Source organism: Carlito syrichta, unplaced genomic scaffold (genome assembly GCF_000164805.1).
Source record: "Carlito syrichta isolate Samal-C Ts95f unplaced genomic scaffold, Tarsius_syrichta-2.0.1 Scaffold130493, whole genome shotgun sequence".
In the NCBI taxonomy this organism is placed as follows: Eukaryota; Metazoa; Chordata; class Mammalia; order Primates; family Tarsiidae; genus Carlito; species Carlito syrichta.
The window spans coordinates 68,875-83,764 of record NW_007074589.1 but is presented as its reverse complement, the minus strand read 5'-3'; the positions used below and the strand labels follow the sequence as shown (position 1 = coordinate 83,764).

Sequence of the window (14,890 nt, the reverse complement as noted above, 5' to 3'; positions counted from 1 at the left end):
ACTGCACTCCAGTCTGGGCAACAGAGTGAGACTCCAACTCAGAAAAAAAAAAAAAAATTTGAAAACCAGCCGGGCTTGGTGGCTCAGCCTGTAATCCCGCACTTTGGGAGGCTGAGGTGAGTGGGTTGCCTGAGCCCGCAGGTTCGAGACCTGCCTTGGCAACTTGGCGAGATCTCGTCTCTACAATAAATCAAAAAATTAGCTGGGTGTGGTAGCGCGTGCCTGCAGTTCCAGCTACTGGGAAGGCTGAGGCAGAAGAATCGCCGGAGCCCAGCAGGTCGAGGCTGTGGTGGCCGGGAGCAGCCACTACACTCTCTGGGCAACAGAGTGAGACTCCAACTCAAAATAAATAAATAAAGTTTTATTAAACCTACACTCATTCATTTATATATTTCCCATGGCTGCTTGCACACTACAAATGGAGAGTCAAGTAGTTTCAACAGATACTACATGGGGCTCATCACTTTATTTTGCTGCTTAATGCACTTAACAGTGTTTCCTGTGCTGTGTCTACCAGCAAATCATGACATTTTATTTACTCTTTATTACCAGTGCATACCTCTTTTTTTTTTCTGAGTCGGAATCTCAGTCTGTTGCCTAGGCTGGAGTGCAGTGACACTCTCACGGCCACCACAGCCTCAACCTGCTGGGCTCAGGCAATCCTTCCCTCTCAGCTTTCCAAGTAGCTGGAACTACACACATGTACCACCTTGCCTGGCAAATTTTTTGATTTATTGTAGAGATAGAGTCTCACCATGTTGCCCAGACCAGTCTTGAGCCTGTGAACCCAAGCAATCCTATCACCTCCATCTCCCAAAGTACTGCAGTTACAGTTGTGAGCTACCACTTGGCTAGTTCATACCTCTTATGCCTTATGTCAAAACGAGAGGAAGAGAAAAGTGGACTTCAAATATCACGCTTTTAAGGCACAGTGGCATGTGGATTGTTTTGTTATCAAATTTGGTGGCAAAGCAGCTAATAAAGACAACTGTGCTGAAAGTGTATCAACACCAGAACAAGCAGTCATCACAACATTCCCAACTCATAGGAAAGAAATGGTCAGAAAAATTAGAACATTTCAAAGAGATTATTTTATCACAGTAGAATTTCTCCACAAAAATGAAAATGAGTCTCTAACTGAACTAAGTTTCTGAGTGGCTTATTTGTAGCCAAGCAAGGAAAGCTATTTACTGATGTTAATTAAATTGTATTTCATTGCAGCAGCTAGAGAAGTGTGTCCAGAGACCACAAACTTGTTTGAGAATGTTAGCTTTTCAGTTTCAGCAAGAACAGTTTCTCAAAATGTTGAGGACTTTGGGAACAGTATCAATAGTCAATTACAAAAGAAGGCAGATGATTTAATGTGGTTTTTCTTGGATCTTGATGAATTTAAAATGTTACTGTTGGCCGGGAGCAGTGGCTCATGCCTGTAATCCCAGGACTTTGGGAGGCAGAGGCGAGAGAATTGCCTGAGACCAGGAGTTCAAGACCAACCTGGGCAATTTAGCAAGACCTCATCTCTACAATAAATCACAAAAAAAATAATTAGTCGGGTGAGGCGGCGTGCGCATGTAGTTCCAGCTACTTGGAAGGCTGAGGTGGAAGAATCACCTGAGCCCAACAGGTCGAGGCTGAGGTGGCTGTGAGCATGCCACTACACTCCAGCCTGGGCAACAGAGTGAGACTACAACTTAAAAAAAAAAAAAAAAGAGCCAGGCTCGGTGGCTCAGTCTGTAATCCCATGCCTTTGGGAGGCTGAGGTGAGTGGATTGTCTGAGCCCGCGGGTTTGAGACCTGCCTGGGCAGCGAGACCTCATCTCTACAATAAATCAAAAAATCAGCCGGCCAAATGCCTGTAATTCCGGCTATTTGGAAGACTGAGGCGGAAGGATCGCCGGAGCCCAGCAGTTCGAGGCCACGGTGGCCGGGAGCGGCCACTGCACTCCAGCCTGGGCGACAGAGTGAGACTCCAACTCAAAAAAAAAAAAAACTAAAAAAAAAAAAAAAGAGATGTTATTGTTTAGTTTTTTCTTATTCATGGAATCAGTGCCAGATTTGAAGTGACTGAAGAATTAACTTCTATGAACAGTCTGCTTGGAATAACTAAGGTGAGAATATTTTCAAAAAGGTTAAGAAAACACTCAGCCGGACTCGGTGGCTCAGCCTGTAATCCCGCGCCTTTGGGAGGCTGAGGTGAGTGGATTGCCTGAGCCCGCGGGTTCAAGACCCGCCTGGGCAGCAAGACCTCCTCTCTACAATAAATCAAAAAATCAGCCGGGCGCGGTAGCGCGCGCCTGTAATTCCAGCTACTTGGAAGGCTGAGGCAGAAGGATCACTGGAGCCCAGCAGGTCGAGGCTGCGGTGGCTGGTCACGGCCACCGCACTCCAGTCTGGGTGACAGAGTGAGACTCCAACTCAAAAAAAAAAAAAAGAAAACACTAACTCAGTACAATCTGAAGTGTAATCTGCTAGTGTCTCTTACAACTGATGGTGGTAAACGTGTGGAGCAGAAAGAGATTTAATTGGACACATTTACAAAGCTTGTGAAAATGTAAGGTAGTTATTCTTTGTATTATCAACAGGGGCTTTGCAGAAAATATTTGAGTTTATCATGTTCTTGAATTGTTAGCATCAGTGATGAATTTCACTCACTCTTGTGGACTTCACTGTCATTGAATACATACATTTTTGTCAGAAATAGAAGCTGAACATTCTTATGTGCCCTACTTCACAGCAGTTTGATGGCTTAGCAGTGGTAGTTTTCTTGCAGTTTTTTTAACTCAGGGCTGAGATTGAAGTTTTTCTGAATGAGAATTGCTCTCAACCACCACTGTTGAATGCTGAATGACCTTGGAAATTAGCTTCTGCTGCAAACTTGGTAATGTTTCTTAATGAATTCAACCTAAAATTACAAAGGAAAACAGTGCTTATGTTTTGATGACAACTAATATTTAAACCATTATGTCATATTAAGGTACCTTATATACTTCTGTGCTGTCCACAGTAAAACAAAGGAACACTCTATTCCTGCACACATTTTCCAAATGAAAGCTACATTTCTAGCAGTGATTTTGCATCTTGATGTGAATGCTAAGGAAATTTCCATATTTCAAAATTTACCTGTGCAACTGAGTTTACACCAGATGTCATCTAAGGCATGACTGTCATATGCTTGTGGGATGATACCAGTATTTGGCAGTACCTATCTATGTGAAAAGACTTTTTTTTTTTTTTTTTTTTTTTTTTGAGTTGGAGTCTCACTCTGTCGCCCAGACTGGAGTACAGTGGCTGCTTCTAGCCACCGCAGCCACGACCTGCTGGGCTCCGGAGATCCTTTCGCCTCAGCCTTCCAAGTAGCTGAAACTACAGGCGTGCGCTACCGTGCCCGGCTATTTTTTTGATTTATTGTAGAGATGAGGTCTTGCCAAGTTGCCTGGGCAAGTCTCGAACCTGCAGGTTCAGGCAGTCTACTTACCTCAGCCTCCCAAAGCATGGGATTACAGGCTGAGCCACTGAGCCCGGCTTATTTATTTATTTTGAGTTGGAGTCTCACTCTGTTGCCCAGACTGGAGTGCAGTGGCACACCCACAGCCACTCCAGCATCAACCGGGCTCAGACGATCTTTCCACTCAGCCTTCCAAGTAGCCAGAACTACAGGTGTGTATTGCCATGCCTGGCTAATTTTTAATTCATTGTAGAGATAAGGTCTCTCCAACTTGCCCAGGCTGGTCTCAAATCTGCGGGCTCACCTCACCTCGGCCTCCCAAAGTGCTGGGATTACAGGCTGAGCCACCAAGCCCAGCCTACCTAATTTATTGTTAATCCCTTACTTGTTATTACTGTTGATTTAGTATGGCAAGTGATTGAACTTAGATTTCATGTAGCCTGACTTGTTTTTTAGAGTTTTGGAAAATAAAGCTAATTCAATAAATTGAAGATAAATCAGTATTGTTTGATTTTTTTTAATGAATGCATATTATTTTTATTTTTTTATTAATATTATTATTATTTTTTTGAGTTGGAGTCTCACTGTCGCCCAGATTGGAGTGCGGTGGCTGCTCCCGGCCACCGCAGCCTCGACCTGCTGGGCTCTGGGGATTCTTCCGCCTTAGCCTTCCGAGTAGCTGGAACTACAGGCTACCACGCCCGGCTGATTTTTGATTTTTTGTAGAGATGAGGTCTCGCTAAGTTGCCCAGGCGGGTCTCGAACCCGCGGGCTCAGGCAGTCCACTCACCTCAATCTCCCAAAGGCGCGGGATTACAGGCTGAGCCACCGAGCCCGGCTTTTTATTTTGAGTGAGTTAGAGTCTCACTCTGTCGCCAAGGCTGGAGTGCAGTCGCATACTCAGTGCCACCCAACGTCAACCTTCTGGGCTCTGGCAATCCTTCCGCCTCACCCTTCCAAGTAGCCGGAACTACAGATGCGTGCTACCATACCCGGCTAATTTTTGATTTATTGTAGAGACAAGGGCTTGCCAAGTTGCCCCAACTGGTCTTTAACCCGTGGGCTCAGGCAATCCACTTGCCTCGACCTTCCAAAGTGCTGGGATTACAGCCTGAGCCATCAAGCCTGGCTGCATTTATATTATTTTACGTTTTTTAGCAGCAGAAGCTAATTTCCAAGGTCATTCAGCATACCATCATGATAACATAACGACCAAGGTAAAAGGGTTTTTTTGTTTTTGAGTTGGAGTCTTTTGAGTAGTGTGAGCCACTGCGCCTAGCCAGTGTAAAAGTTTTTAAGGAAAAAGAGCATTGCCCATTGCCTTGCTAAACTATGGTGTAGCCTTGTTTTCTTTTCTTTTTTTTTTTTTTGAGTTGGAGTCTCACTCTGTCGCCCAGACTGGAGTGCAGTGGCCGCTCCCGGCCACCGCAGCCTCGCCTGCTGGGCTCCAGAGATCCTTCCACCTCAGCCTTCCAAGTAGCTGGAACTACAGGTGTGTGCTACCACACCTGGCTAATTTTATGATTTATTGTAGAAATGAGGTCTCACCAAGTTGCCCAGGCGGGTCTCGAACCCGCGGGCTCAGGCAGTCCACTCACCTCGGCCTCCCAAAGCACTGGGATTACAGGCTGAGCCACCGAGCCCAGCCATAGCCTTGTTTTCTTAAGCTTTGGCCCCCTTCCCTCCCTTGGGGAGGTGAATCCTCTCTTTGTTTCTCTCTCTCTCTCTCTCTCTCTCTCTCTCTCCAACTTACTTTCTAAATAAACTATATTTTCTAATCTAAAAAAAAAAAAAGAATAAAAGCTTTGAATCCACCTCCAGTGGGACAAACAGGAAGGCACTGCTTGTCAGAGGTGAAGCTATGAGTAATCTCAGTGCCCCTCCAGGCTTTGTTGGTCTCTCCTTGGTCTGAGGTGTGGCTTTCTCTGGCAGCTCTTGTTTACTTAGGGCCTAAGTGGTTTCTTGACTCATCCTGTCCACTGTAGGTCACTAAGTCCTTTCCAGTTTGAAACTAGTCTGTGCTTACTAGCAGGTAAGGGTAGTGTCCTTGAGTGTAGGTGTTCCTGGGAGGTCGGGATATGAATAATTTAGTCCTATGGTCCTGTCCTCTCCCCACATCTTGGAGGGGGAGGAGGGTGTGTGTTTCCACTGAACTTATGTTTCATTTTAATCCATGAAAAGCAGAAAAGTGATTTCCAAGTGGTTTTCTTCCAACTTTTGGGCATTGCATTCCTGTTAGCACAAGGTGGGGAGTACAGAAGGAGAATGGGGAATTCTGAGCAAACATTTTGGTTCCTAAGTAAGGGATGGTACATTTCCTTTAATGACTGAAACAGAAGGCTAGAATTTTCTCTCATCTGATGATTGAAAATGAACTTTTGCTTTTGGCAGACAACAGGCAGCTGTCTGTGCTGTACTGCCTGCTGCTATCTTGCAGTGTATCTCTGTCTTTAATAAATTTACCTTAAACAAAAAAAAAAGTGAGTTTTTGAGCTTTGTCTCTCATAAAGGGCTTTTCTGCAGGACAAAGCCAGCCCTGTCTTCTGCTACATTAAAAGTTACCTGCACTGTAGTACTTCTTACAAAGAAATAGGATTAGGCTTCTGCCTCTCAGTGCTCTGCCTAGTGGTGGCATTGTGAGCCTGTTGGTGTTGACTGGTGAACTTTGCTGTTTCTGTGACTTTTTAATTTTGAGATGTATTCATTTAGTAAACTTAGTTTTTTAATCCTGGCTTATTCAAGGCGCTAAACCGATTCTCACAAACTTGCTATGGAGTGTGTAATTGAGTACTGGAGAAAAAATGTACACATTATTAATATGTAGTGCAGGATAAGGGCCAAAGGGAATGTCTAAAAGTGCTGTAAAAACTTAGAGGATAATAGCTGTTAGCTGGGGACAAGAGCACAAGGGAAACTTCATGGAGGTGGTGGCATCAAAAGATTCATTACCATTAAATTCAACCTTGAAGTTTTCTCCAGTTAAGGAAAGAGACATGAGCAAAGGCAGGAAGAGAAAAGGTCTGTCTGCAAGACATCAAGTACTCTAGTTTTATTGGCTGGAATGGAAAAGAATCTAGGGAAACAATGCTGGAAAAGTCCATCATGCTGGATATGTAGGGCCTGGAATGCCAGGCTAAATAGTTTGTGTTTAGTCCACTACTGGGAGAGGCTAAAGGCTTTTTAAAAATATTAAAATTGGGACTCTAGGAAAAATGATGAGCACTGTGCATTGTTACTTGAAAAGGGAGAGACTAGAGTGGCAAGGCCAGTTCATGAAAGGGTCCCAAGTCCCTGGCCCAGGGCTCTGCCAGTGGGAATGGAAATGAGGCTCTGAGGGCATTTGTTGTCTCATTGTCTGTCCTTATCTCTGGTAACCCTGCCAGCTAGAGCCTCTGTGGAGCCTCAACTGCATGTGGCACTGTGGACATACCTGCTCCAAGATGCCAGATCTAGCTCTTGCCCTTAGGGACCTCACCTCCAAGAGAGAGAGACTGTGCCCAGAGTCAGTGTGACTACATCCTCGGTTTCTTCCCCATACTGTCTCCCTGTGCTTTCGTTGAGGCACTGACACCAAGCAGACAAACGTCACCTGTAGAATTGCAGGTTAGCAAATAAAAACACAGGATACCAGCTAGGTAAAGTGACTCGTGCCTGTAATCCTAACACTTTGGGCAGTGGAGGCAAGAGGATTGCCTGAGCCCAGGGGTTCAAGACCAGCCTGGGCAACTTGACGAGACTTCGTCTGTACAATAAATCAAAAAGCTAGCCGGGCTCAGTGGCTCAGCCTATAATCCTGCGCCTTGGGAGACTGAGGTGAGTGGATTGCCTGAGCCTGCGGGTTTGAGACCCGCCTGGGCAACTTGGCGAGATCTCATCTCTAGAATAAATCAAAAATTAGCTGGGCGTGGTAGCGTGCACCTGTAGTTCCAGCTACTTGGAAGGCTGAGGCAGAAGGATCACCGGAGTTCAGCAGGTCGAGGTTGCAGTAGCCAGGAGCAGCCACTGCACTCCCATCTGGGTGACAGAGTGAGACTCTAACTCTAAATAAATAAATAAATAAGCTAGTTGGGCGTGGTGGCATGTGCCTGTAGTTTCACCTACCTGGAAGGCTGAGGTGGAAGGATTACCTGAGCCCAGCAGGTCGAGGCTACAGTGGCTGTAAGCGTACCACTGCATTCCAGCCTGGGCAACAGAGTGAGACTCCTACTCCCCCCCCAAAAATACAGGATGCCAGCTGGGCACAGTGGCACACTCCTGTAGTCCCACCTACCCCAGAGACTGAGGCAGGAAGCCTGCTTGATTCCAGGAGTTCAGGGCTGTAGTACGCTATGATCACTCCTGTGAACAGCCAGGGCACTCCAGCCTTGGCAACATAGCGAGGCCCTGTCTCTTAAACAGTACCAGTTAGATTGGAATTTCAGGTAGGCAACAATAATTTCTTTAGTATAAGCATGTCCCATGCAGTTTTAGGGCATAGAAATGCTTAAACAATTATTCACTGTTTATCTGAAATTCGGATTTAACTGGGTGTGCCATACTTAATCTGACCATTCTAACCACGCCTCACTCTGCTGCTGAATACACACCAGAACTATGGAGGTTTCACTTCCCCTGAAGCCCTTATTTGTGCTCCTTCCCCACCTAGACATACACTTAGACACGTCTCCACGCTTCAAGATTGGGAAGATTTCTTCATTAGCATGAAGAAAACCTATCTGAAAACTCTCAGTCTTGGACCTGTCTGCCTGTCCCCACACCTTCATTATGACCAGACTAGGAGGGTCCTGGATATCTTGGCATGGACAAAGATATAGGCAGGACCCTTTGGCCTTTGTTTCATGCCCTCCAGATCCAAGCTCCACGAGCCCAGGCAGATGTTTCAGATCTGCTCCTCCCTCCACACTCCCTTCTGCACACAAACTCTGAGCCTTCTGGAACCATCTTCCTCATTGGCACCAAGTGCTCTCTCCCAAGCTATTGTTGCTTGCATCGTTAGACTTGAGAGAACTGTACTGGCTTCCTGTCCTCCTGGGAGGGCCCCCCAGTCTAGGAGACCCCAAACCTGGACACACGTAGTGAACAAGAACACGGATGGTGTGTTCTGTAAGGGGGTAAGTGGATCTGAGGCCTTTCACTGAGTAGGGTGTGGGAGAGGAGCTTTTTGGGGTGTCTTGGCCATTATACACACAGGGCAGAGGAGAGCCATCAATGAGAGTTGGGAGGAGGCCACAAGGAGACAGCCCTCAAGTCCCCAGGATGTAAATAGATAAAGGTACTCACTTGTGAGACTTGGGACCAAGCCAGGCTGGGAAGGAGGGTCTCTTCAGGATGCCAGTATGAGCTCCTTCCCAAATACGTTACCTAGGTAGTGCTAGGAAATGTCTCTGGGCGGAGATAGGCAGGCAGGACAGTAATTATCTGGGTCTGTAGTTGAGAGGAATGCCTTGTGACCTGGGCTTTCAGCTCCTGTGCTGAAAAGCCCAAGTGCTTGCAGATTTCTTCCCTCCGCCCACAGCCCCAGCCCTGCTCTTGATGCAGGTGAAGCCTCCAGCCATTGGCAGGTGGACCTGGGCAGCAGAGACCCATGGAAAGTTTGAGAGAGGCTCCTCGTGCTCTTGTTTGCAGCCCTTTGTGATTAGTCGTTTGGCCTGGGAACCTCAGGGAGGCCTCAGAACCAAGCTGCTGATTAAGACCGCAGCTGGTCAACGTGGCAGACAGCTGACTGCTGAGGGCCCTGTGCTCTATGGTTCCAGCCTTTCAGGTGGGCATGGGACCTGGGTGTTGGTTATGGATCCTAATACTGAGGTCCAGCCTTGTAGTTCTAGGTCTCTCCTGATATTCCAGTGAAACTGTAGCACCCAAGAACAGGGCCCTCGGGGTTGATGGCTAACTTCTTGCTGGGAAGCAAGGGACTTGACTGTCTGCTCCCGGCCTGCCCCACACGGGGCTTTCTCTGCAGGTACCTGAAGGAATTCCGCACGGAGCAGTGCCCTCTCTTTGTGCAACACAAATGCACACAGCATCGGCCCTACACTTGCTTCCACTGGCACTTTGTGAACCAGCGGCGCCGCAGGTCCATCCGCCGTCGGGACGGCACCTTCAACTACAGTCCCGACGTCTACTGCACCAAGTACGACGAGGCTACAGGCCTTTGCCCGGAGGGCGACGAGTGAGTGCCCCCGCTTGCCCTCAGAGGAGAGCCCCATGTCTCCTGGGTCAGATGCCCTCAGGATAAGGCAGATTCTGGGAAGCCAGTGAGAGGCTGCTTTTGGGAGTTCTGGTACAGGACCTGGGCTCAGACCTTACCATCCTCAGGGGGCTGGGGGTCCCTTTCCTTTCCTCACTTTTAGGAAGCCCAAAAGAGGCCTTTCTTTGGCTACGCCTAAGGGCCACATCTGAACCAGGGTGGCTCCCTGGGCCTTTTTCATTCTCCACTGCAGATCACAGAGACCCTCTCCCTATCCTACCACCATCCACTGCAATCCATGCAGTTACCAACCAGGCCAACTCTTTAGAGAGGTAGTCTTCTCAGTTCCCACGTTTTTTTCTTAAGTTGAAGCCTCACTCTGTCATCCAGGCTAGAGTACAGTGACACATTCACAGTCACCATAGTCTCAACCTGTCGGGCTCAGGCAATCCTTCTGCCTCAGCTTTTTAAGTAGCTAGCTGGAACTACAGGTGCGTGCCACTGTGCCCAGCTAATTTTTTTTATTTATTGTAGAGACAAGGTCTTGCCAAGTTGCCTGAGCTGGTCTCGAACCCATGGGCTCAGTCTCCCAAAGTGCTGGGATTATAGGCATGAGCCACTGTGCCTGGCTCAATTCCCACATTTGTTAGCCCTAAATACCTTACTGCAAATCTCTGTAGAGAAACAGGGCAAAACACCAATGACAGACATAGGAAATGACAAACCTGGGAGTGTCACTGTGAGAATATTCATTGATCTTGCTTGTTATTTGTTTCATTGCAAGAGTGGTAACAAGAGGCTCCATGGGGGTTCTGTAGATACAACTTGCAGAACCATCTTAGCATTAGCATCTCTTTCTCGAAAAGGTCAAAGACTTGCTCACCCCTTCCTCCAGGTTAAGGAAGCACTCCGGGCATGAGAGGGTATGCCCAAGTTGAGAGTGGGCCATTTGCTTCTCTGAGGGCCCCCAAGTCTGGTCAGCATTTGTTCTCCCAGGTGCCTTTTCTGCCTAGGATTTCTGGGTACTGTTGGGTCCTCTTTGGGCTGCAGGTGACAGGAGGGGAGTTCTTTTACCTCACAAGAGGGCTTATCATTGGTTTTCTCCTTGAGCCCCCATCAGCATACCTTGTGGATCACAGTGAAAGCCCTTCAGTATTTAGAGAAAAGACAGGATAGCCCAGGCTGCAGGGGGCAAAGTTGAGTGATCCACTGATGTGTTCCAGGTGCCCATTCCTGCACAGGACCACAGGGGACACTGAGCGCAGGTATCACCTTCGTTACTACAAAACTGGAATCTGCATCCACGAGACAGACTCCAAAGGCAACTGCACCAAAAACGGCCTGCACTGCGCTTTTGCCCATGGGCCCCATGATCTCCGCTCCCCTGTCTACGATATCAGGTGGGCTGGGGATTGGGCTGGGCTGATGGCGGTAGGCTGGGATCTGGGGCAGGGACCTAACAGCTGATGATGGTGAGTACCGTAGACTGCAGTGGAGGGCTGGCACTCTGGTTCCTACCCCTCATGCCCCCTCCCTACTCTCTCTGCTCTTTCCTCTCCTCCCAGGGAGCTCCAGGCCATGGAGGCCTTGCAGAACGGCCAGACCACAGTAGAGGGCAGCATTGAGGGCCCATCGGCTGGGGCTGCGAGCCATGCCATGATAGAAAAAATCCTCAGTGAAGAACCTCGGTGGCAAGGTAGAGGTGGCCCCATGGTTGGCCGTGCTCCCTCCAACCAAGCGTGTGCCCCTCCCCTATCCTGCTCACAGCTGCCTGAGGACTTGGCTTTACCACCACCTCCTGCCTTCGCCAACTGAAGCCACCACCTCTGCAGGGAAGTGCCCAGCCCCTTCATCCCACCTTACACCTGTTTTTCAGAAGACGTTTTGGGGGCACTTCCCAGATACATCATGTTCCACGATCCCTCCAGGCTTCCACATAGACAAACACACACACGCATATAAGCATGCACACCTGTGTTCTCGACCCTCTGTGCCCTTTTTGCCCTGTGAGCTGTGAGTGTGTCCAGTGAAGGACAGCACCTGTCTTCCTTACCTCACCTGGGGCTCAGCCTTGGCATTGGCCCCACCAGTGCGCCCCTGGCCTGTGAGGAGGTGGCCCTGTGTACATCTCTCACAGGAACCTCAGTTCTTGGACTCCTTCCCAGTGACTTCTCCTTGCCCTTTCCTCCGCTTCACTCCTACTGTTCTCAGGGTACTCCAGCTCCCCTTGCCTGATCCCTGCCCTCTGGCCCCCCCGTGCAGAGACTGCTTATGTGCTGGGGAACTATAAGACGGAGCCTTGCAAGAAGCCCCCGCGGCTGTGCCGCCAAGGCTATGCCTGTCCCTACTACCACAACAGCAAGGACCGGCGGCGGAGCCCCCGGAAGCACAAATACAGGTCCTTTGGCCCCAGGAGGCAGCCATGGGAGGGAGGAAGGGGTCATGGCAGAGGCTGCTCCCACTATGGCTACTTTGGGAGGTGGGCTCTGGGCATTACTTTGGGAGGTGGGCTCAGGGACAGTGGGAGCGAATAGTGAGGATGACTGAGTGATGGGAGCTCAGGTCCACCTCTTGCATGAATGAAGATCCTGGTAAGAACGTCTCTGTGGTCCCTCCAGTTCTGCTCCTGAGGGAAATGTGCTGGCTAGGGTCAGGCCACAGTGTGGGAAGTATGACTGTGGCTCTAGCTTGACCCATCCTGGGCTGGTGTGGTGCTTGGAGGGAGGGCTTGGCTGACAAGAACAAGGCGGTATTCTTGGTGATGCAGCCAGGCTGGGCCAGAGAAACAGCCTGACTTTTGGTCCTAGTAAGGCCCTCTCTCTGCAGCTGGTCTTTTCCATTTCTGTGCCTTTGCCTCTCTGAGGCAGGGAGACCAGAGAGGGATCCTGAGTAGGGATTCACGTGGCAGCCTCTAGGCCCTAATTTCATTCTCTCTAGCCTCCATCTGACCCCACCCTCTCCTTGGACCAGGTCGTCTCCGTGTCCAAATGTCAAGCATGGGGATGAGTGGGGAGACCCCGGCAAGTGTGAAAATGGAGATACCTGCCAATATTGCCACACTCGCACGGAGCAACAATTCCACCCGGAGGTGGGCTCTTGGAGCAGGGGCAGTGGGTGGCTTCACGTATTCCTTTTGGGAAGCAAGAAGCAAGGCAAGGAGGGTCAGGGCAAATGTTGATAGAACCCACCCTGATACCTTCCTGGAAGAGGGACTCCTGGCCACCAGCCCCCTCAGGCAATGCCTATAGGAGCCCTTGACCTTCACTTTGGTAGCTTCTCTTGTTCTGAATATAAACTCGCCAAGCAGCTCTCTGCTTCCAGTTTTGTTTTCCTGCCAGGGTGGGCATAGATAGCATGGTAACTTGGCCATTATGGGCTTTAGGCTGCTTAGGGTACTTACAATCCAGTGACATCAGGATTTAAATAGTAATTTTTTTTTTTTTAAAAACCCTTCTGGTTATCCTGTCCCAGATCAGAGCCTAGGGTACCAGCCACCTCCATGATGTTGTTTCTTGTCCCCATGAGTGACCCTGGGCCATAGCAGTGTGCTTAAGTCTTGGGCAACATAGAGAGGCTCGTATAGTTCCTCCCCTTGGTTCCATGGAAGCCAGGGCACCCTAGGTAGACATATGGACAGAGACTACCTCATGTGGCTGCAGGTAGCAGAGTGGAAAATTAGACTCAGTATAGATTGCAACCCAGGGTACCTTGACAGGGGGCATCTGGAGGGGGGTGCCTGGCCCAGGAGCCTGGCCAAGACCATGAGTGGAGAGAGCTGAAGAGGATTGCTTTGTGAGGCTGTAGGACTTGTGACCCCAGAATGGTAGGCTGTAGTAGAGGTGGGAGTGGGGTTAGGCTGCCCCTGGAATTTGAGTAAGAAGTTGGTAGGCTTAAGGGAGTAGAGTGGAACGGTAGAGGGGGAGGGACCAGGGGAAGAGACTACTTTGCTGCTGCATCCATATTAAAGGAGGGGAAGCTGTGTTTCTCTCAAGGCCCAAACCTGATCCGCCTCTGCTCTGCTTTCTCCAGATCTACAAATCCACCAAGTGCAACGACATGCAACAGTCGGGCAGCTGTCCCCGAGGACCTTTCTGCGCCTTTGCCCACATAGAACGTATGCTGTTCCCAGTGCCCTCTCCTCCTCCCTCCTCAAACCCTACTCCTTGGGCTCAGGCAGGGCAATAGCCTCTGGCAGCATGCCAGGAGCAGGCCTTGTCTCCATTGGACATTCCATTCACCTCATTTCTCAGGAACTGACCTCAAAGGCTTGGAGATTCTGTTGTCATATAGAAACTCTAGGGACTATCCCCCTGGTCAGGCACTCACGGTCCCAGGCAGGGTAAGGAACGGTGCCTTTCATAGCTGACATAGCAAATCTCTCTAACCATCCCATGTCATACCCATGACAGATACACTAATACAACACAGAACTCTTCTCTACTAAGCTCTGCTCCAGCTTCTAGTCAAAATATGATGCAACCTCTGTAGGTCATTTTCTTTTTTTTTTTTTTTTGTGAGTTGGAGTCTCACTTTGTTGCCCAGACTGGAGTGCAGTGGCCGTTCCCGGCAACTGCAGCCTCAACCTGCTGGTGTTCCAGCGATCCTTCCACCTCAGCTTTCCAAGTAGCCAGAACTACAGGCGCATGCTACCACGCCCAGCTAATTTTTGATTTATTGTAGAGATGAGGTCTCACCAAGTTGCCCAGGCGGGTCACAAACTTAATTTTTTTTTTTTAGTTGGAGTCTCACTCCATCACCCAGGCTGGAGTGTAGTGGCTTGCTCACTGCCACTGCAGCCTCAACCTGCTGGGCTCAGGCAATCCTTCCACCTCAGCCTTCCAAGTATCTGGAGCCATAGGCGTGCGCTACCTACCACACCTGGCTAATTTTTTGATTTATTGTAGAGATGAGGTCTCTTCAAGTTGCCCAGGCTGTTCTCAAACCCGTAAGCTCAGGCAGTCCCCTTACCTCGGCCTCCCAAAGTGCTGAGATCACAGGCTCGAGCCACCACGCCCGGCCCGTAGGTTATTTTAAAGTTAAAAAAAAAAACTTTAAGCTGGGCTCGGTGGCTCAGCCTATAATCCTACGCCTTTGGGAGGCTGAGGTGAGTGGATTCCCTGAGCCTGTGGGTTTGAGACCCGCCTGGGCAGCTTGGTTAGACCTCATCTCTACAATAAATAAAAAATCAGCCGGGCGTGGTAGCGCACGCCTGTAGTTCCAGCTACTCAGAAGACTGAGGCGGAAGGATCGCCGGAGCC

The 14,890-nt window shown here is 49.2% G+C and overlaps 1 protein-coding gene across 1 annotated transcript in view; it reads left to right on the top strand.

The window, feature by feature from the left end:
- The window catches only part of UNK (unkempt family zinc finger), a 42,051-nt gene that overhangs the window by 16,023 nt on the left and 11,138 nt on the right, over window positions 1–14,890 (top strand). Inside the window, exons 2-7 of the mRNA XM_008049081.2 lie at window positions 9,405–9,614; window positions 10,856–11,032; window positions 11,198–11,328; window positions 11,895–12,030; window positions 12,603–12,720; window positions 13,662–13,746. Of these exons, the coding sequence (XP_008047272.1) occupies window positions 9,405–9,614; window positions 10,856–11,032; window positions 11,198–11,328; window positions 11,895–12,030; window positions 12,603–12,720; window positions 13,662–13,746 (857 nt within the window). The remainder of the gene's footprint in view (window positions 1–9,404; window positions 9,615–10,855; window positions 11,033–11,197; window positions 11,329–11,894; window positions 12,031–12,602; window positions 12,721–13,661; window positions 13,747–14,890) is intronic.